This window comes from Hylobates moloch, unplaced genomic scaffold, assembly GCF_009828535.3.
Source record: "Hylobates moloch isolate HMO894 unplaced genomic scaffold, HMol_V3 SCAFFOLD_24, whole genome shotgun sequence".
NCBI lineage: Eukaryota > Metazoa > Chordata > Mammalia > Primates > Hylobatidae > Hylobates > Hylobates moloch.
In genome coordinates this window covers 32,652,379-32,677,047 of record NW_026652299.1, presented here as the reverse complement: position 1 = coordinate 32,677,047, position 24,669 = coordinate 32,652,379, and the positions used below count along the sequence as shown (strand labels likewise).

General features: G+C 46.1%; 1 protein-coding gene across 1 annotated transcript in view; it reads left to right on the top strand.

Moving 5' to 3' along the window:
• Positions 1-5,907: 5,907 nt before the first annotated feature.
• LOC116462960 (cytochrome P450 27C1) overlaps positions 5,908-24,669 on the top strand; it is a 32,222-nt gene continuing 13,460 nt past the window's right edge. Inside the window, exons 1-4 of the mRNA XM_032145884.1 lie at positions 5,908-6,189; positions 19,745-19,935; positions 22,105-22,304; positions 24,326-24,535. Of these exons, the coding sequence (XP_032001775.1) occupies positions 5,908-6,189; positions 19,745-19,935; positions 22,105-22,304; positions 24,326-24,535 (883 nt within the window). The remainder of the gene's footprint in view (positions 6,190-19,744; positions 19,936-22,104; positions 22,305-24,325; positions 24,536-24,669) is intronic.

The following is a 24,669-nucleotide window of genomic DNA, read 5'->3' as shown; positions in this document are numbered from 1 at the left end:
GCTTGGGGGAATCCACCCATGAGTCAGACACTACCCCAGCCCTCAAGATGTTTATGGCTCTCTGCTCTGGCTGGAAACATGTTATGTAAAGAAGGAAGCCTGGGAAAGAGTTAAAAGGTGACAGATTTGTCACGGACAAGAGCCTGGGCTGGGCTTGCTAGGCACCCTGCCAATGTCTACAGGGAGGAAACAGGCTGGAAAAGGGCAACTTAGTGAGGCTGTCCCAGAACTGAATCCGAATCTGCAAGATTGAGGACCACGCCCTGAGCCATCAAGATAAATGCCACTTTGGAGAGAGAGAGAGAGAGAGAGAGAGAATGAATGTGCTGATTCACAAAACTGAAAGTTACAGAGGGGGTGGTAGATCTCCTCTAGGTACAGCTGGATGGCAGGCGTCTCCCATGAGGGTGTCAGGGGTTTCTCGATCAGGTGGTCTCTGGACAGATGGCTGCCTGCAGTCGCAAGTTTTCCAGGGGCCTTCAGATTGCAATCCCCTAACAAGAGCATGTCTGCACTGATTGCTCTAGCAGAAGTCCCATGGAGGACTCTGCTCCCGACAATGCCCCCAACCCCTGGGTCAGGGGCCACGGGCAGCCAGCCCCATCCAAACCCCTGGGACTGACTAGCATTGCTAGGGAATGTGGGAGCAAGGCTCTCCAAATAAAGGTGAGTGAGCAAACCTCCAGTCTTCCCCTGCGGCCTTTGCTGAGGCACACCTTCCTTTCGGAATTCACCAGTGTCTCATTCTCGGTTATCTGTCCCATCATCGGCATCTCGGAAACAGTGAGTGCCATGCAGCACCGCCCCTACTCAGCGCCTACTGAAATTCTCGTCAGTTTCATGCAAAGCAGGTGTAGTGAAAGGCATAAAAACCCTGGAAACAGATTTGGGTTCAAGTATTAACTTTGCTTCTAACTTAACTCTTTTGGGAACGTCTCTTTAACTTGTTTCTTCATCTGTGAAGGAGGATAATGTGCGCATGTCATAGAGTAGCTGTGAGGACCAAATGGATTCACAGGTGCCCAGGATAGTGCCTGATGCTCAACAGATGATTACAACGTAAGCCAATATTTCATAAAGCTGGTCAATGACAGCAATAGTTTTTCATCATGGAAAGTTAGAGCTTTTTGGCAGTGAAAAAAACTTCTGCTAAGTCTTTGCTGGCTGACAAATCTCACTGGAAAATGCCCACATTCTTTGTAGGAAGAAATGTTTATTTTCTGCCTCAAGTGACCAGGATTATCACAGCTTCAGTAGCAACACCCGATTCAGAGAAGATGACCTGAGATCTCCCGGTTCTGTCTCCTGGTATAACTTTGTTTTGTTTTGTTTTCTTTCTGTTCTGCCTTTTTATTGATGACTCTGGGGAAGCAACAAGATCATACTACTAATTCTTTTTCCTTTTTACCCATTAATTCTTCTTAAGTGGAAACCAGTCAGAGGCATGGAATTGGAGCACAGAAAGCTGGTGTGGGTGAGAGAATTTCATGCAGACTGCAGGGAAGCTTGGAAGATCATCCCTGCCCCACCGTGACCAGCAGGTCTGGGTTTCAGAATTCAGAGGCTTTCTTCCTAGAATGTCTTGTACAGCAGCTCCCTTTTCTGAGATCCAGTTTGACTATCCCAGTTCTCTTCCAGGAATATATACCCTGCATTACTCTCTGCTTACCTAACAGCCGTGACATCTCTATTCTGCGTGCTAGAGATTTATCCGTGGTCATCTGGATTGGAGTTCTGGGAGGTGGTAAAGCCTGTCTCTCCGTTTTACTTCCACAGATGGTCATTTATTGTGTATAGAGTTTATTTATCTTTTAGAGGGCAACCCATTTTCCTATTTTGCTGTTGTCACTGGCTGTTGTTGGGAGAAGCTCATTTCTTCTCTATTACTGCCAACAAGCTGATTTTCTTGAAGGAATACATCTGTACAAAATCTCCTGGTTTAAGGTCAGACAGGGACAGTGGTGCCCTCCTGTTGGAATCTCACTTCTGTTTTTCTTGCACGCTGGAAGGGAAAGGAACAAATAAATGGACAGTGTTTTCCCATTTTGGAAAAATAGTTTTTCAGTTATTTTTTACTTATATTTAAGGTTTCTTATAACATCCGATCCTTTATTCCCTCCACATTGAATCCCTCACAACTATGGCAATCATTTACTCTTATTTTTTATTATTTTTATTATTTTCTATGATACTTATACACCATGCAATACTATGTAGCCATAAAAAAGAATGAGTTCATGTCCTTTACAGGGACATGGATGACACTGGAAGCCATCATTCTCAGCAAACTAGCACAGGAACAGAAAACCAAACACTACATATTCTCACTCATAAGTGGGAGTTGAACAATGAGAACACTTGGACACAGGAAGGGGAACATCACACACCGGGGCCTGTTGGAGGTTGTGGGGCAAGCAGAGGGAGAGCATTAGGACAAATACCTAATGCACGTGGGACTTAAAACCTAGATGATGGGTTGATGGGTGCAGCAAACCACCATGGCACATGTATACCTATGTAACAAACCTGCACGTTCAGCACATGTATCCCATAACTTAAAGTATAATTAAAAAACAAAAAGCCTTTGGCTTAATATCATTAGAGCTTGAGGCAAATTTCAAGAACTAATATCTTTGTTTATTTATTTAATTATGGAAACTAGCTTTAGACATCAGCAGAGATGATATCCTAAGACACAAGAGAGCGGGGGAGCTGCAGGGAGCTCCAGAGAAGCCTGTCTCCGTGTGTGTTTAAATCTTTCTTCCGCCTGTCTTTCTCTGTATTCTTCCTTCTCCTCTTCCTTCCTTTCTTTACTGCAGTCTTTTCCTTAATTAGCCTTCATAGAGAACCAGCTGCCTTTAAAATCATCGTTCACCTATATTGAATAGTTTAACATATGATTGTTTAACAACCATAAATCATTGTTTATCTATATTGAATAGTTTCAAGTCCAGAATGGACTGAATTGACTTCTACATATGTGGTCCTTTAATATTTCTTAAGGACGAGTAGCCCTCTGCAAAACTGTAAAAGGCTCTCCTAGGGCAAGGCGATTGTGCCATTCTTCATCCTCTGCTGGCTAGCCGTGTTGCCACCCACTTCTGCCTGCTAAACGGGTCCTTTCCTCAATCCCTGCCTGAGTGCTACTTCCTTCAGGAAGACTTTCTTTTGCACTGCTCCATCCTACCCTATAACTAGATGTGATCGCTTCTTGCCACAAATTCCATATTCAGTACCAGTTTTGTGACACTTAGAGTAATCTGGCTTGTATTTGTGTACCTGTTTTATTCTTCAAATAGGTTATGGCCTCCTAAAGGCAGGTTCAAGGTCTTACTCTGAGTACTTTGCAGCTATCATGCCTTATAATTAAGAGTTGCAAGGGCCAAGTGCGGTGGCTCACGACTGTAATCCCAGTGCTTTGGGAGGCCGAGGCAGGCAGATCACGAGGTCAGGAGATCGAGACCATCCTGGCCAACACAGTGAAACCCCGTCTCCACTAAAAATACAAAAAATTAGCTGGGTGTGGTGGCTGGTGCCTGTAGTCCCAGCTACTCAGGAGGCTGAGGCAGGAGAATGGCATGAATCCAGGAGGCGGAGCTTGCAGTGAGCCAAGATTGCTCCACTGCACTCCCACCTGGGCGACAGAGCCAGACTCCGTCCAATAAATAAATAAATAGAGTTGCTGAGTACTTATTAATCAAATTCTTTTTTTAGAGACAGGGTCTTGCTCTGTTGCCCAGGCTGGAGTGCAGTGGCATGATAATGGCTCACTGAAGTCTTGACTTTCTGGGCTCAAGCAATCCTCCTGCCTCAGCCTCCTGAGTAGCTGGGACTATAGGCACACACCACCACACCCAGCTAATTTTTTTATTTTTTATTTTTTGTAGTATCCAGGTCTTGCTATGTTGCCCAGGCTGGTCTTGAACTCCTGGGCTGAAGCAATCCTCCTGCTGTGGCCTCCAAAATTGTTGGGATTACAGGCGTGAGCCACCGCACCTGGTGTTATTAATCAAATTCTGTAAGTTGAGTAACTATAGCCTTCTTTGCTTCACTTACATGATACATCAATTATTCGAATGCAATGTAGATTTTACAGAGTTGTAAAGGTATAAACTACTCATTAAAAATAAAATATTTAGCTGAGCGCAGTGGCCTGCACTTGTAATGCCAATTACTCAGGGGGATGATCGCTTGAGCCCAGGAGTTCAAGGGCAGCCTGGGCAACATAGTGAGACCCAGTGTCTAAAAAATAAAATAAAATATTTTTATCTGGGCATGGTGGCATGTGCCCATATGCCTAGCTCCTTGGAAGGCTGAGGTTGGAGACGGCTTGAGCCCAGAAGTTGGAAGGTGTAGTGCCCAGTGATAGTGCCTGTGTATAGCCACTGCACTCCAGCCTGGGCAACACTGCCAGACCCCTCTCTGCTCTTTTTTGTTGTTGTTGTTGAGACGGAGTCCTGCTGTCACCCCGGCTGGAGTGCAATGGTGAGATCAGCTCACTGCAACCTCCACTTCCTGGATTCAAATGATTCTCCTGCCTCAGCCTCCCGAGTAGCTGGGATTACAGGCGCGTGCCACCACGCCTGGCTAATTTTTTAAATTTTTAGTAGCGATGGGGTTTCACCATGTTGGCCAGGCTGGTCTCTAACTCCTGACCTCAAGTAATCTGCCCACCTCGGCCTCTCAAAGTTCTGGGATTACAGGCGTGAGCCACCGCCCCCGACCTCCCTCTCTGCTCTTAAAAAATAAATGCTGGCCGGGTGTGGCAGCATTTTTTTTTTTCAAGATTACAGCGTTGGTAATCCCAGCTACTCGGGAGGCTGAGGTAAGAGAATCGCTAGAACCCTGGGGGCGGAGGTTGCTGAGCCGAAATCGCGCCATTACACTCCAGCCTTGGCGATAGAGCGAGACTCTGTCTCAAAAAAAAAAAAAAATGCTTAGTAACAATACTTTGTAAACTTAAAAATATCTTATTTTTTACGTTTAGATGCATGAGTACCAACTGTATGAAATCTTCAAATAATGTAACTCAGCGAGCAGTTTAACTACTGACTAGGAAAAAGTTCCCTTCCTTGAAACCACATAGCACACCTCTGGCCTTTCCCATGCTCAGTCCCTCCCTGTGCGGCCACTTCTTTGTGCAGCCAGGCATTAGGCTCTGAATCTAGGTTGGCGGACTCCTCTCTTCGTCTCGGCATGGAGGTGGCTTCTCTTCTCCAAGCCTTGTGCAACAGGACCCGTCCTTGTGAGGGACCAGATAAACGCCCCATGCTCAAAGTCGCTCACCCTCACCTAGTCCTCACTGCTTCGAATGGTGTGCGGAATAAAAGCGATGAGCCCGAGGAAAGCCATCTTAAACGACCGTGATTGTCTTTATGAAAGCTCGTGGCAAGATAATAATGTGGTCATTTTACAACAGTAGGAACTACGTGCAAAATCGTCTCACTTTTGTTCACCCCTTTGAAAGCTGAGTTACAATAATTTAAGTTGAAACCATAAAGAACTGCTTCTAAAATGCAAAAAAGACCAAAGATTTCTTTAGTATACCTTCAGTGGTCATTTCGAAGGACGGTAATAGTTTACAGAATCCCAGTAGACTTTTCTTTTTTTGGCCATGGTTGGAAGTGGGGTTGACCTTAAAACTTGGTGGTTTCAAGGAACGCTCAAGTGTGAATTAATATGATGTGAAGAAATAATAATAACCTCATTCTCTTGCAGTCTAATCACAGCCTTTTCCCCAGCCCCAGGGGAGGGAGCCTTTAATAAGGGTCTGTGTAAACTGATGCCCCGGCGGCAGGAGTACGGAGAAGCAGTGCTCTGACAAGTTAAGACGGAGGAAACAGCAACCCAAAGGGCAGCCCCCGAAACAAAGTTGCTCAGACAAACAAGCCGATGCAGACGAGCGCCATGGCCCTGCTGGCGCGGATCCTGAGAGCGGGGCTGCGGCCGGCGCCCGAGTGGGGTGGGCTCCTGGGCGGCTGGGCCCCGCGGCGGCCCCAACCCGCGGGCGCACGGCTCCTGGCGGGGGCGCGGGCCGAGGACAAAGGCGCCAGGCGGCCGGGGGCGCCGCCGGGCAGGGGCCGGGCCGAGGGTCCCCGGAGCCTCGCCGCCATGCCGGGGCCACGGACCCTCGCCAACCTGGCGGAGTTCTTCTGCAGGGACGGCTTCAGCCGCATCCACGAGATCCAGGTAGCGCGCGCCGCGCCGGGAGGGAGCCAGCCGGGGCTGCTGCCCAGAAGGCTGACGGCGCGGGCGGGAGGGCGCCGGGGAGGGGAGCGGGCTTGGGGAGTCCCAGGGAGGGGCGGCGGGCAGGAATCCCTGGGCACTGGGCGCCGCAGTGGGTGGGGGGAGCTGGACTGGGGTTGTCCAGTTAAGGTTCGCAGGAAGGGGCGCTGGGGAGAGGACGGCGGGAAGGCGATCCGGGGTGGAGGAGGCAGGAACGGTGAGCGGGGCGGGGGCGTTGGGGAGGGGTCTCCGGGAAGCGGACCCTAGAGAGGGGCAGCAGGCAGAGGGAGCTGAGGAACGGGGCCAGAAAGGAACGGCTGGGAAGAGGCGGGGGAAATGGGTGTCTCGGGAGGTGGCGGCCGGGAGGGGTCCCCTGAAGGGGCCCCAGCCGGGACCCCTGGGGAGGAGGTGGAAGGGAGGGGAGTCAGGGATGGGGTTTCGGAGAGTGGTAGCCCGAGAGAGGCGGCGGGCAGGGTCTCCAGGGACTGGTCCCGGGGAGGGACTCAGGCAGGGGTTGCCTGGTTGGGGAACCTGGGGAGGGGGCGCCGCGAAGGGAAACCAGGAATGGGACTGCGGGGAGGGCACCAGGGCTGAGGTACCGGAGGAGGAGACTTGGGGAGGGGCAGCTGGCGCCTGGTGGACGCCGCCGGGGCCCGGGAGTGGAGAGCTGGCGGGACCCGCGGAGCTGGGGCTGAGGGGGCTGCGGCCCGGGGCCGGCTCGAGGGGAGCGCTAGGCTTCCTAGCTCCTCTAGGCTCTGCGGAGCTCGGTGTCCTTAGGTGGCCGAGACCGTGTTGTATTTATTTCTAGTCCTTTTTGTATTTTGTAATGGCGAGGGAAGAGGGCACAGAGGCTCGGAGGCTCGGGGTGCCGTAGACTCTAAGCCGGAGTTGGGGGCGACACCTGGAGTTCGCGCCAGGACTGGAGACAAGGACGTGGCAGGAACCCAGGGGTCCCAGCCACCCGCTAGGGCGTTGGGGCCGGCGAATTCCGCACGCTTTCCACCTGGAGCCTGAGTGCTGTCCTTCCCACGCCCACCTCTGTTGCGCCCTTCGTGGCAGGGGCACTGCACCCGAGCAGCGGCGGCGCCCTCCGATGCCTTCGCCCATCGCCCGCCTCCCCGGGTGCCCGGCCCAGCACGCGCTGTTATTTCTGGGATGGGGGCTTTTGGCGTCTTCCGAGAACGCCCCCTTCTCCTCCCACTCAGCCCTGTCCTTCTGCCCAGAGTTCCGGTCTTTCGAGACCCTTCTCCATCGAAGCCTCTTCTAACTACCTACCTGAGCTTCAGTCATTCATTCGTTCCATCAGCCATTCAGTCAATGAACGTGACGGAGAAGCCCCAAACCTCATTAATGGAAAAACGGGCGCGCGAGGAGCAATTTTAATTCGGCCGGGAATTAAAATTTAATTTAATTTTAATGCCGGGAAGTCCCAACCGTCCCTCCTCAAGTCCGCCACACCAACCCTATACAATTCCAAACCCCCACCCCCACCCCAATGCTTAGAGGACTCAAAAATGACTTTCTATAGAATCTGATAAGATATCAGGATGGCAACTTTCAAATACAGTAAGAAGTGTTTTGTTATTTGCTGTTAATGGGTTCAATACAGCCTGCTTTCTGAAGTGTAATTTAATTTTTCTTTTATCCGCTCCTACTGCCGTCTGCTTTTATCCTCACACCTCACCCAGAGTTTGTTCCATGGGCACAGGTTTCTTTGAGACGGACCCTGTTAAAGCCTGTAGTCAGGCTGTGTGGCAGTTCAGATGGGTATTTTCCATTCACCCGCCCTGTCGCCAGCCCTCACCCTGAGCTCAGCCCCTCCTGCCCGCTGCTCAGACAGCTTCCTTCACCACACCCAGGGCCCTGGGGCACAGAGCAGAGAGTCACAACTGACTCACTTGGTGCCTTCTCACCCCGCGCACACAGGACCTGGAGAGTAAAGGAAATAAAGGAAAAAGTTCTTTTCCTTTACTCTCCGGGTGGCACTACCCCAACCCTCAAATATGGTACTTGTGGGAACTCTCACCTTCCTGCAGCCCCTCTGAGGACTCCCAATTTCCAACACATGGTTCTAGAAAAACCCTCTCTTCCCGCTCTCCAGGTTGCTCATTGTTCTGTGACCCATCACATCCAGTTCACTTGCGCTCCCCTTGCAATCACAGAATGTTAGCTAAACAAGGGCTCTTAGTGTTCACCTACATAGCTCACCTCTCATTTTACAGATGGAAAAAGCTGGGTGGTTACCTAAGCGACTTGCCTAAGGTCAGGCAGCTGGTGATTGGCAGAATATAAATCATAATCTGGGTCATTAGATGCTGTTTAGGGTGTGGTAGAGCAGCAGGATGGCTGATACCAGGAGCGATGTCCTCCAATGCTGGCCCTCTGCAGCCACCTGTGGAGCCTTGGGCTAGTCACTTATTCTCTCTGCACCTCAGTTTTCTCATCCGTAAAGGAGATTAGCAATCCCCATTCCTCTCATGGGTTATGATAAGGTCAAATGAGCTTAGTGTTATGAAACTGTAATAATAACAAATAATAACGATCAGTATTTCTAGAACTCTTTTCATGTGCCAGGCACAGTTTCAAGTCTCACATGAAACTTATTTCTCCATTTTTTGGGTGAGGAAACTGAGGCATCGTGGGACCTAACTTCCAAAGCTTATTCAGCTAGTAAACTGTGAGCCCAGATTCAAACTCCAGAGTCTGTGCTCTTAACATCCAAGCAAACTCTAAGTGCTGTGCCTGACTGTATAGTTCCATGGCCCACCACCAGAAAGTGATGAATACTATCTGTATCATTTCTACCTCCAGTTCCCTTGTGCTGATTGTAACCAATTCAGTAGCTGGATTTAGTTGAGGAGTGGCCCATTTCCCAGTAGTTCTTGTTACCAGTCATTCCTTCAGTGTAGAGACCTGAACTCTTTGGGGGCCACTTATTTATTAGGTAGAAGTGACCCCTTGGAGATGGACTCATTCCAGTTTAGTCTGAGTGTCTTCATTTTCAGGTCTCCAGAAGGAGTATGAGAGTAGAGAAATGACAGTGCTCCTGGCCCACTGTTTCTGATATTGAGAGCTGGAGTGGTAAGAAAGCTGAGCAGATACCAAAGAGAGTCTTAATAACTTTCCCCGGGCCAGCCCTGTCTGTGTCATGCTAAGCCATGTTAGAGGCTCATCGCTTTTGTGTTTTAATTGAATAATTTAGTCCATTTACATTTATTGTGATTTCTTTTTATGGAGGGAGTAACAGCTTTCTTAAGATATAATTAACATATCATATAATTCATCCATTTGAAGTATACAACAATCACCACAGTCAACTTGTAGAACGTTTTCATGACCTCAAAAAGAAATCCCATATCCATCAGCTATCACCCCCAACTCTCCTATTCCCCCTGCTTTAAGCAACCACCAAGCTACTTTCTGTATCTATAGATTGGCCTATTCTGGACATGTAATAGAAGTGGAATCATGTAATGTGTGTTCTTTTATGGGTGGTTTCTTTCACTTTAAACATTTCAGTATAATGTTTTTAAGGTCCACCCACGTTGTAGCATGTATCAGTACCTCATTCTTTTTATGGACGAATAATATTGCAGTGTATGACTATACCACATTTTGCTTATCCATTCATCAGTTCATAGACATTTGGATTGTTTCCACCTTTTAGCCATAATGAATAATGCTGCTATGAACTTTTGTGTGTAAGGTTTTGTGTAGACATGTGTTTTTCATTTCTCTTGGATATGTGTCTAGGAGTGGAACGGTTGGGTCAAATAGTAATTCTGTATTTAACCTTTTGAAGAACTGCCAGACTGTTTTCCAGAGTATCTGCACCATTTTACATCCCCGCCATGATCATAAGAGGGTTCTGATTTTTCTACATCCCTGTCAACGTTTGTTATTACTTGCCCTTTTGATTATGGCCATTCTAGTGGGTGTGAAGTGCTATCTCTCCCTGATGACTAATGATGTTGAGCATATTTTCATGTGCTTACCTACCATTTGTTTATCTTCTTTGGAGAAATGTCCATTGAAATCCTTTGCCCAGTTTTTAACTGGGTTCTTTTCTCTCTCCTTCCTCCCTCCCTCTCTCCCTCCCTCCCTCTCTCCCTCCCTCCCTCTCTCCCTCCCTTCCTCTACTGATTTGTAAGTTTTTATATATTCTAGGTACAAGTCCCTTATCAGATATGTGCTTTGCAAATATTTTCTCCATCCAAAGGTTGTTTTTGCTTTCTTTTTTTAAATTTTATTTTTATTTTTTAATGAAACAGGGTCTTGCTATGTTGCCTAGGCTGGGCTCAAGCAATCCACCTGCCTTGGCCTCCCAGAATGCTAGGATTACATGCATGAGCCATTATGGCCGGCCTTGTTTTCACTTTCTTAATAGTGTTCTTTGAAGCATAAAAGTTTTAAATTTTGATGAAGTCCTATTATTGATTTTTTTCTTTTGTTACTTGCACTTTAGGGATCATATCTTAAGACATTATGCCAAACCCAGGGTCATGAAGATTTACCCGTATGTTTTCTTCTAAGAGTTTATAGTTTTAGCATTTGCATTTAGATCTTTGATCCATTTTGAGATACTTTTTTTATACGGTGTGAGAAAAAGGTATAAATTGATTCTTTGCTTGTGGCTATCCAGTTGTCCCTGTGCCATTTGTTTAAGAGACTATTAAATCCTTTTCCTATTGAATGATCTTGGCACTCTTGATGAAAATCAGTTGACCATAGATGTTTGGGTCTTAATTCTAAGCCAATGATTATGCCATTACTGCACTGTCTTGGTTACTGTAGCTTTGTACTAAGTCTTTTTTTTTTTTTTGAGACGGAGTCTCGCTCTGTCGCCCAGGCTGGAGTGTGCTGGCGCGATCTCAGCTCACTGCAAGCTCTGCCTGCCAGGTTCATGCCATTTTCCTGCCTCAGCCTCCCGAGTAGCTGGGACTACAGGAGCCCACCACCACGCCCGGCTAATTTTTTTGTATTTTTAGTAGAGACTGGGTTTCATCGAGTTAGCCAGATCACGATCTCCCGACCTCGTGATCTGCCTGCCTCGGCCCTCCAAAGTGCTAGGATTACAGGCATGAGCCACCGCGTCTGGCCTGTACTAAGTCTTTTTTTTTTTTTTTTTAATTTCCTCTAAAAAAACAAAAACAAAAACAAAAACCGGATACATGTGCAGAACATGCAGGTTTGTTACATAGGTATACGTGCACCATGGTGGTTTGCTGCACCTATTGACCCACCTAAGTTTCCTCCCCTCAACCCCCACCCCAACAGGCCCTGGTGTGTGTTATTCCCCTATCTGTTCATGTGTTCTCAATATTCAACTCCCACTTATGAATAAGAACATGCAGTATTTGGTTTTCTGTTCCTGTGTTAGTTTGCTGAGGATGATGGCTTCCAGCTTCATCCATGTCCCTGCAAAGGACATGATCTCATTCAGTTTTATGACTACATAGCATTCCATGGTGTATACGTACCACATTTTCTTTATCCAGTCTATCATTGATGGGCATTTGGGTTGGTTCCATGTCCTTGCTATTGTAAATAGTGCTGCTGTAAAAATATGTGTGCATGTGTTTTTACAGTAGAATGACTTATATTCCTTTGGGTATATATCCAGTAATGGGATTGCTGGGTCAAATGGTGTTTCTGGTTCTAGATCCTTGAGGAATTGCCATAGTGTCTTCCACAATGGTTGAACTAATTTACATTCCCACCAACAGTGTAAAAGTGTTTCAGTTTCTCCACAGCCTTGCCAACATCTATTTCTGACTTTTTAATAATCACCATTCTGACTGGTGTGAGATGGTATCTCATTGTGGTTTTGATTTGCATTTCTCTGATGATCAGTGATGTATACATACATTATACGTTGAACTTTTTTTCATGTTTGTTGGCTACATAAATGTCTTCTTTTGAGAAGTGTCTGTTCATATCCTTTGCCTACTTTTTGATGGGGCTGTTTGTTTTTTTCTTGTAAATTTGTTCAATTTCCTTGTAAATTCCAGCTATTAGACCTTTGTCAGATGGGTAGTTTGCAAAAACTGTCTCCCATTCTGTAGGTTGCCTGTTCACTCTGATGATAGTTTCTTTTGCTGTGCAGGAGCTCTTTAATTAGATTCTAGTTGTCAATTTTGGCTTTTGTTGCAATTGCTTTTGGTGTCTTCATCATGAAATCTCTGCTGATGCCTATGTTCTGAATGGTATTGCCCAGGTTTTCTTCTAGAGTTTTTATGGCTTTGGGTTTTACATTTAAGTCTTTAATTCATCTTGAGTTAATTTTTGTATAAGGTGTAAGGAAGGGGTCCAGTTTCAGTTATGCATATGGCTAGCCAGTTTTACCAGCACCATATACTGAATAGGATTTCCTTTCCCCATTGCTTGTTTTTGTCAGGCTTGTCAAAGAGCAGATGGTTGTAGATGTGTGGTGCTATTTCTGAGGTCTCTGTTCTGCTCCATTGGTCTATATGTCTGTTTTGGTACCAGTACCATGCTGTTTTGGTTACTGTAGCCTTGTAGTATAGTTTGAAGTCAGGTATCGTGATGCTTCCAGCTTTGTTCTTTTTGCTTAGGATTGCTTTGGCTATATGGGGTCTTCGATTCCATATGAAATTTAAGGTAATTTTTCTAATTCTGTGAAGAATGTCAATGGTGGTTTGATGGGCATAGCATTGAATCTATAACTTACTTTGGGCAGTATGGCCATTTTCACGATATTGATTCTTCCTATCCATAAGGATGGAATATTTTTCCATTTGTTTGTGTCCTCTCTTATTTTCTTGAGAAGTGGTTTGTAGTTCTCCCTGAAAAGATCCATCACATTCCTTGTTAGCTGTATTCCTAGATATTTTATTCTCTTTGTAGTGATTATGAATGGGAGTTCATTCATGTTTTGGCTCTCTGCTTGCCTATTGTTGGTGTAAAGGAATGCTTGTGATTTTTGCACATTGATTTTATATCCTGAGACTTTGCTGAAGTTGCTTATCAGTTCAAGAAGTTTTTGGGCTGAGATGATGGGGTTTTCTAAATATAAAATCGTCTCATCTGCAAACAGAAATAACTTGACTTCCTCTCTTCCTATTTGAATACCCTTTATTTCTTTCTCTTGTCTGATTGCCCTGGCCAGAACTTCCAATACTATGTTGAATAGGAGTGGTAAGAAAGGGCATCCTTGTCTTGTACCAGTTTTCAAAGGGAATGCTTCCAGTTTTTGTCCATTCAATATGATATTGGCTGTGGGTTTATCATAATTAGCTCTTATTATTTTGAGATATGTTCCATCAGTACCTAGTTTATTGAGAGTTTTTAATGTGAAGGGATGTTGAATTTTATCAAAGGCCTTTTCTGCATCTATTGAGATAATTATGTAGTTTTTGTCCTTGGTTCTGTTTATGTGATGGATTATGTTTATTGATTTGTGTATGTTAAACCAGCCTTGCATCCCAGGGATGAAGCTGACTCGATCGTGGTGGATAAGTTTTTTGATGTGTTGCTGGATTCAGTTTGCCAGTATTTTACTGAGGACTTTTGCATTGATGTTCATCAGGGATATTGGCCTGAAGTTTTCTTTTTTTGTTGTGTCTCTTCCTGGTTTTGGTATCAGGATGATTCTGGCTTCATAAAATGAGTTAGGGGGTAGTCCCTCCTTTTCAGTTGTTTGGAATAGTTTCAGAAGGAATGGTATCAGCTCCTCTTTGTATTTCTGGTAGAATTTAGCTGAGAATCCATCTAGTCCTGGGCTTTTTTTGGTTGGTAGACTATTAATTACTGCCTCAATTTCAGAGCTTGTTATTGGTCTATTCAGGGATTAAATTTCTTCCTGGTTTAGTCTTGGTAGGGTGTATGCATCCAGGAATTTATCCATTTCTTCTAGATTTTCTAGTTTATTTGCATAGAGGTGTTTATAGTATTCTCTGATGGTAGTTTGTGTTTCTGTGGGGTCAGTGGTGATATCCCCTTTATCATTTTTTATTGTGTCTATTTGATTCTTCTCTCTCTCCTTCTTTATTAGTCTAGCTAGCAGTCTATTTTGTTAATTTTTTCCAAAAACCAGTTCCTGGATTCATTGATTTTTTTTGGAGGGTTTTTCATGCCTCTATCTCCTTCAATTTTTCTCTGATATTAGTTATTTCTTGTCTTCTGCTAGCTTTTGGATTAGTTTGCTCTCGCCTCTTTAGCTCTTTTAATTGTGATGTTAGGCTGTCAATTTGAGGTCTTTCTAGCTTTTTGATTTGGGCATTTAGTGCTATAAATTTCCCTCTTAACACTGCTTTAGCTGTGTCCCAGAGATTCTGCTATGTTGTCTCTTTGTTCTCATTGGTTTCAAAGAACTTCTTGATTTCTGCCTTAATTTCATTATTTATCCAGGAGTCATTCAGGAGCAGATTGTTCAATTTCCATGAAATTGTGTGCTTTTGAGTGAGTTTCTTAATCCTGAGATCTAATTTCATTGCACTGTGGTCAGAGAGTTATGTTTGTTATGTTTTCAGTTCTTTTGCACTTGCTGAGGAGTTTATGTGGTCAATTTTAATTGACCAATAAGTGTCATGTATACTGAGAAGAATGTATATTCTGTTGATTTGGTGTAGAGAGTTCTGCAGACATCTACTAGGTTCACTTGATCCAGAGCTGAGTTCAAGTACTGAATATCCTTGTTAATTTTCTGTCTCACTGATCTGTCTAATATTGACAGTGGGGTGTTAAAGTCTCCCATTATTATTGTGTGGGAGTCTAAGTCTCTTTGTAGGTCTCTAAGAACTTGTTTTATGAATCTGGGTGCTTCTGTATTGGGTGCGTATATATTCAGAATAGTTAGCTCTTCTCGTTGAATTGTTCCTTTTACTATTATGTAATGCCCTTCTTTGTCTTTTTTGATCTTTGCTGGTTTAAAGTCTGTTTTGTCTGAGACTAGGATTGCAATCCCCGCTTTTTTTTTTTTTTTTTGCTTTCCACTTGCTTTGTAAATTTTCCTCCATCCCTTTATTTTGAGCCTATGTGTATCTTTGCCTTTAAGATAGATTCTCCCGAATATAGCACACTGATGGTTCTTGACTCCTTATCCAATTTGCCAGTCTGTGTCTTTTAATTGGGGGATTTGTCCATTTACATTTAGGGTTAGTATTGTTATGCATGAATTTGATCCTGTCATCATGATGCTATTTGCTTATTTTGCACACTAGTTGATGCAGTTTCTTCGTAGTGTCATTGGTCTTTATATTTTGGTGTGTTTCTGCAGTGGCTGGTACTGGTTTTTCCTTTAGTTATTTGGTGCTTCTTTTAGGAGCTCTTGCGTGGCAGATCCAGTGGTAATAAAATTCCTCAGCATTTGCTTTTCTGGAAAGGATTTTATTTCTCCTTTGCTTATGAAGCTTAGTTTGGCTAGATATGAAAGTCTGGGTTGAAAATTCTTTAAGTATGTTGAATATTGGCCCCCAATCTCTTCTGGTGTATAGAGTTTCTGCTGAGAGATCCACTGTTAGTCTGATGGGCTTCCCTTTGTAAGTGACCTGGCCTTTCTCGGTGGCTGCTCTTAACAGTTTTTCCTTCATTTCAACCTTGAAGAATCTGATGACTATGTGTATTGGGGTTGATCTTATTGTGGAGTATTTTAGTGGTGTTCTCTGTATTTCCTGAATTTGCATGTTGACCTGTCTTGCTAGGTTGAGGAAGTTCTCCTGGATAATATCATGAAGTGTGTTTTCCAGCTTGTTTCCATTCTCCCTGTCTCCTTCTGGTGCTCCATCCAGTCAATTGTAGGTTTGCTGTTTTTATGAAGTCCCATATTTCTTGGAGGCTTTGTTCATTCCTTTTCATTCTTTTTTCTCTATTCTTGTCTGCATGTCTTATTTCAGTAAGGTGGTCTTCAAATTCTGATATCCTTTCTTCCACTTGGTCGATTTGGCTGTTGATACCTGTGTATGCTTCACGAAGTTCTCACACTGTGTTTTTCAGCTCCATCTGGTCATTTATGTTCCTCTCTAAACTGGTTATTCTAGTTAGCAATTCCTCTAACCTTTTATCAGTGTTCTTAGCTTCTTTGCATTGTGTTAGAACATGCTCCTTTAGGTCATCGTAGTTTTTTATTACCCATCTTCTGAAGCTTACTTCTGTCAATTCGTCCATCTGATCCTCCATCCAGTTCTGTGCTCTTGATGGAGAGACATTGTGATTATTTGGAGGAGAAGAGGCACTCAGGCCTTTTGGTTTTCAGCATTTTTTTTGTTGATTATTTCTTATCTCTGTGAGTTTGTCTAGTTTCAGTCTTGAGGCTGCCGACCCTTGGATGGGGTTTTTGTGGGGGCCTTTTTGTTGTTGTTGTTGTTATCAATGCTGTTGTTGTTGCTTTCTGTTTGTTTTTCTTTCAATAGTCAATCGCTCTCCTGCAGGGCTGCTGCAGTTTGCTGGGGGTTCACTTCAGGCCCTATTCTTCTGATTGGCTCCTGTGCCTGGAGATGTCACTCAAGGAGGCTGAAGTGCAGCAATGATGGGTGCCTGCTCCTTTTTCTGGGACCTCTGACCTCAAGGGGCATCAGCCTGATGCCAGTAGGATTGCTTCTGTATAGGGTATCTGACAACCCCTATTGGAGGGTCTCACCCAGTTGGGTGGCATAGGGAGCAAGACCCTTTTAATGAAGCACTTTGTCCCTTGGTGGGGAGGGTGTGTTTTGCTGGGGGGAACCCACTAGTCTGGATTGCCTGGATTCCTCAGAACTACCAGGAGAAGAGGCTAAGTCTGCTGGTCCGCAGAGACTGTGGCCACCCCTTCCCCCAAGGGCTCAGGCCCAGGGAGATCAGGGTTCTGTCCCTTAGCCTCTGGCTGGAATTGTTGGAGATCCTGCTGGGAATCCCCAGCCACTGAGGAAGGATGCATTAGGGTTAGACCTGAAGAGGCACTCTGGCTGCCAGCTGCCACAGCTGGTGTGTTGAGCTGTGGGGATAACTCTTGGGACAAAGCCATCCAGCCTCCCCGGCTCCAGCAGGGGAAAAGTGCAGCCTGGAGCTATAGAAATGGGTGCCACCCTTCCCCAACCCAGGGAGCTTAGTCTGTTGGCAGTTGTGAGTCCCAGTGCTGGCTGCTGCCCCTCCCCCAAGGAGCTCAAATTGCTTAGACAGCAGGCAGCTGCAGCTGGTGCTGGTCGCCCCTCCCCTCAGGAGTTCAGTAGGCTTAAGCAGATTCCAGCTGAGAGGCTGTAGGAATCTGTGCATACCAGGGTTGGGACGCTTGGCTCTGGTGGCATGGGTTCGAGAGTGGGATCTTCTGATCTGTGGGTTGCACAGTTCTGTGGAAAAAGCACAGTTTCCCCAGCTGGGTAGCCCGCTCACTCACCACCTCCCTTGACTGGGGGGAGGGGGTTCCCTTCCCCGTGTGGCTCTCAGGTAGGCCACTGCACTACACTGTTCTTCCTTCTCTCCATGGGTTATGCCAGCCTTCTAGTCAATTTTGATGAGAGAAACTGGATACCCTGGCTGCCAGTGAAGGATTCACATGCTTATTATGTTTTTTTTGACGGGAGCATCTGAGCGCCACTGCTTCTAGTTGGCCATCTTGGCCCCTCTCCCATACTAAGTCTTGAAACAGGAAAATGGGGGTCCACCAGCTTTGTTCTTTTTTCAAGATTGTTTAGGCTATTCTGGGTCTCTTGCATTTTCATATGAATTTTAGGATCAGCTTATCAGTTTCTACAAAGAAGCTCACTGGAACTATGACAGGGATTGCGCTGAATCGATATACACACTTGGAGGTGTATTTCTATCTCAACAATATTACATCTTCCAATCCATGAACATGGGATATCTTGCCATTTATTTCATGTCTTGCCATTTATTTCAGGCTTCTTTAAATAATGTTTTGTAGATTTCTTTAGACAATGTTTTATAGTTTTCAGATTGTAGGTTTTACCCTTCTCCTGTTAAATTTATTTCTAAGAATATTATTTTTTGTGTGTGACAGAGTCTTGCTCTGTCACCCAGGCCTGAGTGTGGTGGTACCATCTTCGCTCACTGCAACCTCCACCTCCTGAGCTCACATGATCCTCCCACCTCAGCCTCCTGAGTAGCTGGGACTACAGGCTCACACCACCATGCTTTGCTAATTTTTGTATATATATGTATTTTTTGAGATAGAGTTTTGCTCTTGTCGCCCAGGGTGGAGTGCAATGGTGCAGTCTTGTGGCTCGCTGCAACCTCCGCCTCCTGGGTTCAAGTGATTCTACTGCCTCAGCCTCCCGAGTAGCTGGGATTACAGGCGCACACCACCATGCCTGGATAATTTTTGTATTTTTAGTAGAAATGGGGTTTCACCATGTTGGCTAGGCTGGTCTCAAACTCTTGACCTCAGGTCATCCCCTCGCCTTGGCCTCCCAAAGTGCAGAGAGTACAGGCATAAACCTTTGCACCTAGCCATGTATTTTTTTTAGAGACAGAATTTTGCCATGTTGCCCAACCCGATCTCGAACTCCTGTGCTCCAGCGATCCACCCACCTAAGCCTCCCAAAAGTGCTGGGATTACAGACAGGCATGAGCCAATGCAGCTGGTCAAGTATTGTATTCTTTTCGATGCTATTGTAAATCGAATTGTTTTTTAAATTTCATTTTGGATTGTTCACTGCTAGTGTATAGAAATACAATTGATTTTTGTATATTGAGTTTGTGTCCTATTGAACTTACTAGTTCTAATAGTTTTTTAGTAGAGTCCGTAGGATTTTCTGTATGTGAGATCATGTCATCTGCCAATAGAGATAGCCTGACTTCTTTGTTTCCAATCCAGATGCCTTTTCCTTCATTTTCTTGCTGGGAGTCAGTTTTAGAGGCTCGTTACAGACTGTCCACAGAGGGCTTGCTCTGCAGAGTTGGCTTGGTACTGCTTGGGTAGAGCTGTTGGGCCCATGGAAAGGGGCTGGCAGACAGGGCCCTGTTTGCTCTGGACATTTGTCTCTTATGATGACATTTCTCTCTTGTTGCTTCACACAGCTAAGGTAGTTTAAAAAACATATCCCTAAAGAATAAGAAAACTTCCAGTATCATGCCTGTAATCCCAGCACTTTGGGAGGCTGAGGCAGGAGGACCACTTGCGGCCAAGAGTTCGAGACCAGCCTGGCAACATTGAGAGACCCCTGTCTCTACAAAAAATAAAAAATTAGCTGGGAGTGGAGGTGTGCACCTGCAGTCCTAGCTACTTGGGAGGCTGAGGTGGGAGGATTGCCTGGGCCCAGGAGTTGGAGGCTGCAGTGAGCTATGTTTATGCCACTGCACTCCAGCCTGGGCAACAGAGCAAGACCCTGTCTCTAAAAACAAACAAACAAACAAACAAACAAACGGAAACAACAAAAAAGAGATGGTTATGTGAAAACATGTTTATCTCAGCAATATGTAAATTACTGCTCTGATTCAGTGCTGTATTAGATAGCACTTCCCTCTGCCCCAATTTTCTGCTCCTCTAGCACACAGGGATGTTTATGTTAAAGGTATATCATATCTATGTATTTTTTCCTTTTTTGATTTCTCCATGGTATTGCAGCAGAAGCACACACGGGAATATGGAAAAATCTTCAAGTCTCACTTTGGTCCTCAGTTTGTAGTATCTATTGCAGACCGCGATATGGTGGCTCAGGTGCTCCGGGCGGAGGGCGCTGCGCCCCAGAGAGCCAACATGGAGTCCTGGCGGGAGTACAGAGACTTGCGGGGGAGAGCCACCGGGCTCATCTCGGCGTGAGTATGTGGGCCCAGGCTGAGCCACGGGCTGGAGGGGGAGCTCAGGGGGAGGCCCCCTCCTCCAAAGCTGGCTTCCTAAAAGCCAGCTCTTAAAAAAGCCCATAACCTCCCCCATGGAATGCTGTCAGACAGCCTTGTGTGATCTCCCAGACACAAGAGCCGAGCAGGGCTTTCTGGCTCCTCCTCCGTGCCGAGTTGTCCCGTCAGGAGCCAGGAGGGGCGACGCTGGCTCGGTGGTGGGCAGAGCGCTTCGGAAGCAGTGCTTTGTGGCATTGGGAGTCCATTCAGTGATAACCGAGGCAGATAAAACTCACAGCGCCCTTGTCTGTGCACAGGGGAAGGAGGTGGTCACTATTTCAGGAAAATCCCTTTGAGGAGGGGCTAAGAACCTCCAGCCTTGGTCGCCACGTGGTGATTTTCCTGTCTCATAGCAGACTGTGATTATTCATTTTGAACCAGCGTCACCCAACACTTCTGTGCCTTCCAAGAGATCATGGCCCACGGCCAGGCAGGGAAGCCCAGGGCGCCTGCAGATGCCCCGGTCCAAATCCCCATGGGGCGGGACTTCTCTTTGCAGCGCTTTTGATATCTATGTCCTTATACATAAATTGGGGAGAAATACAGCCACCAATTTCTCAAGTAAGATAAATAAGAATTGTGACCAGATGTCACCAGGGTCCTTCAATTTCCGTCCTGGGGGAAATAATTAAACAGCTCCTCCTGAATATTCAGGCCTAGAGGGGCCAGAAGGCTGAGGCAGAATCTCTCTGCTGTCCGCCCCGTTAGCTGCAGGCTCAGGAGCCTGTGTGGGTGCCTGGACCCCTCTTCTGCTGAGATGGAGTGAGGCGGTGCTGGTGACTTAAGCACAGTGGACAGCAAAGGGAAGGGCAGTGCTTAGGTCCAGACGCCGGGCTGGCTTAGCTTGGGTCCCCCAAAGTCCATCTGGAGGCAAAGCTTTGAGTGCAAGTGGTCTCCTTGGGGACGGGAAGCGGAGCAGGGATGGGAGGGAAGCCACGCGGAGGTGTGGAGGTGTGGGTGACGCTTGTGGGCACTTGAGGCTCAATCCTGCCACGACCCTCTGAGAAACTGCAGAACACTCCTCAGACCTCCGGGGGTTCCCTCAGCGTCCTGCCTTCCCTGGGAGCAGTGTGCTGGGCTGCTACCTGGGCGCCCTCCGAGTGCAGCCAGGAGCCCCAAGGCCCCACACCCTGGTAACAAGCTGCAGTCACTCTTTTTCTTTCTTTCTTTCTTTCTTTCTTTCTTTCTTTCTTTCTTTCTTTCTTTCTTTCTTTCTTTCTTTCTTTCTTTCTCTTTCTTTCTTCTTTCTTTCTTTCTTTCTTTCTTCTCTTTCTTTCTCTCTCTTTCCTTCCTCCCTCCCTCCCTCCCTCCCTCCTTCCTTCCTTCCTTCCTTCCTTCCTTCCTTCCTTCCTTCCTTCCTTCCTTTCTCTCTCTTTCTTTTTTTTTTTTTGAGACGGAGTTTCGCTCTGTTGCCTGGGCTGGAGTGCAGTGGCGTGATCTTGGCTCACTGTGACCTCTGCCTCCCGGGTTCAAGTGATTCTCCTGCCTCAGCCTCCCGAGTAGCTGGAATTACAGGTGCCCGCCACCACACCCAGCTAAATTTTTGTATTTTTGGTAGAGACGGGGTTTCACCATGTTGGCCAGGCTGGTCTTGAATTCCTGACTTCAGGTGATCCACCCACCTCGGCCTCCTAAAGTGCTGGGATTACAGGCATGAGCCACCATGCCTGGCCCTCTTTTTCTTTTTTAATGTCAGTACTTACTTCATTTATATATACATATGTATGCATACATATATATACTTTTTTCTCTTTTGCTAATTAGCAATCTCATTTCTTTATTACAATATTATTTCAAGATTTTTTAAAGGAAGTGGTATTATTTTTACTAAAGATGATTACTTACCACTGGTAGTTTTTTCCTTAAAGTTTGCTTCAAAGGCAAGAGTGTAAGAAGCTCTAACAGGCTCCAGGGCTGCAGTTATTAACTCCTCTCTCTCCAGCAAAAAGTCTTTCCTGTCTTAATTTCACCTTGACGGGCAGATCTTGTTGATTCTTTATGGCTGAAAATTTTTCTAGTGGTTCCTTGAATTCTTTCCCAGAATGTCAGTGTAGGTAAGATGATTTGAAACTCACTTGATTCTTCTAGGGAGGGCGAACAGTGGCTCAAGATGAGAAGCATATTGAGACAAAGAATTCTGAAACCGAAAGATGTCGCCATTTATTCTGGAGAAGTCAACCAAGTTATTGCTGACTTAATTAAAAGAATCTACCTCCTCAGGAGCCAGGCAGAAGATGGAGAAACCGTGACCAATGTCAATGATCTTTTCTTCAAATATTCAATGGAAGGTGAGGTGGAATCAGCAGGTGGGAAGGAGGGAAGAATGGACACTTGCCCCAAACCCGCAGATGTCATCTTGGATCATTCCCTGGGTCCCAGGCAGTGTGCTAAGTCTGGGACATACATGCATGTCACCTCCATGGTGCTAGCATGAACCTGGTGTGAACCACTGTTGACCAATGAGGAAACTGAGACTTTTTTTTTTCTGAGATAGAGTCTTGCTCTGTCACCCAGGCTGGAGTGCTATGACGTGGTCTTGGCTCACTGCAACATCTGCCTCCCGGGTTCAAGCGATTCTCCTGCCTCAGCCTTCCGAGTAGCTGGGATTACAGGTGCCTGCCACCATGCCCGGCTAATTTTTTGTATTTTTAGTAGAGACAGTGTTTCACCATGTTGGCAAGGCTGGTCTTGAACTCCTGACCTCGTGATTCGCCTGCCTTGGCCTCCCAAAGTGCTGGGATTACAGGCATGAGCCACTGCACCTGGCTGAAACTGGACTTAAAAAAGAACTTGCCCAATGCCACACTCCCATCCCTCTTTTTAGAGGCAGAAAGTTAATTTCAAATTCAGGTCTTTTAAACTCAAGAAGCCATGTTCCTAATTACTACACATTTTGTTTGAGCATAATTTTTACCAAGGAGTAAAGTTGAGAGGGCATCTACTTCAAACTCGTTGTAGCTTTTAGACATATTGAATGGGTGGTACATTCCTGTTCAAATAGCAATACCAAAAAGGCTTCAGTGAAGATCTCCCTCTTTCCTGAATGCAGCAAAGGTCACTAATCTCTCATGTATATTGCAAGAGATGTTTTATGCACATACAGAAAAACGCATGTGAATATTCTTTTTATTTTTAAACAATAAACGGTAGTACACCAAACATACTGTTCTGCACCATGCTTCTCTTTACTTAAGAATGCATCTTGGGGCTGGGTGCGGTGGCTCGTGCCTGTAATCCCAGCACTTTGGGAGGCCGAGGCTGGTGGATCACCTGAGGTCAGGAGTTCGAGACCAGCCTGGCCAACATGGTGAAACCCTGTCTCTACTAAAAATACAACAATTAACTGGGCCATGGTGGCGGGCACCTGTAATCCCAGCGACTGGGGAGGCTGAGGCAGGAGAATTGCTTGAACCTGAGAAGAGGAGGTTGCAGTGAGCTGAGACCACACAATTGTACTCCAGCGTGGGTGACAAGAGTGAAACTCCATCTCAAAAAAAAAGAAAAAAAAAAGCATGTTGGTCTAACATGGTGATGTCTGTGTAAAAAAAAGCAATAGAATGCATCTTGGAGGACTTTCTATCAGCTTTCTCGTCTATTTTTAAAAAAGCTTACCTTACTTCAAGTTTCACTCAAGTTAGCTTTGCATAGTTCTGATATTAATTTTCTCTAAAATTAGTAACAAAATCATCCCAGAAGTGATTGGTAAATACAGTTCACAGCTCTGCCCGACACGGATTCATCCAGGCCACTTCTGCTGCACCTTTAGCTCTCCAGGCCTGGGCTCTGCGTTTTGGCCAGGAGGAGTCACTTTTCAATTCCTCAAGTTGGGCAAGTGGCTGGAAGGCGATCCCCAGTGGCCAGGTGGGGCAGGAAGAGGCCCTGTGGGGTTTGCCGACTCCTTCCTGAGAGGGGGGTGTTGGGGGAGAGCAGCGACACGCACGGTTATTGTCCCTCCCCAGGGCTCATCATTTCACACCTGTGCTCCAGATGTGTCCCAGGGTCCTCCTCTGCAGCCTTAGCCAAGCTACTTAAACTCTCAGAGTCTCCGAATTTCCTCTGGAGAGTGGGCTTCTTCACCTGTGCCTCCCAGGGCTGTGGGGCTCCTTAGGTGAAGCAGCAACAGAACCACCTGTCAGCCCTAAATGCCAGCACCCTGCAGTTCAGGACACAGAGAAATCCTCAGAGTGACGACGCCTCATTCGTGAAAGGCACCTGGACCACGTTTGAAAGTTGCATTTATGGTCCAACATTGCCTGTTGGTCTGGTAAATAATCTAGAAGAGGGTTTTCAAATTCTCTTTCCTGTCTAGGAGTGGCCACCATCCTTTATGAGAGTCGTTTGGGCTGCCTGGAAAACAGCATCCCACAGCTGACTGTGGAATACATCGAGGCCCTGGAGCTCATGTTTAGCATGTTCAAGACCTCCATGTATGCGGGCGCCATCCCCAGATGGCTTCGCCCCTTCATCCCAAAGCCCTGGCGGGAATTCTGCAGGTCCTGGGATGGACTCTTCAAATTCAGTAAGAGAAGAATTGAGAGCACCTTTTGCAGAAGCAGGTTGACCTGCCGTGTTTTGTGTCTAACTCTCATCCAGACAATGGGTGACCATAGCAGAGGATGCCTAGATGTAGTCATGTGTTGGTTTTTGGACCCA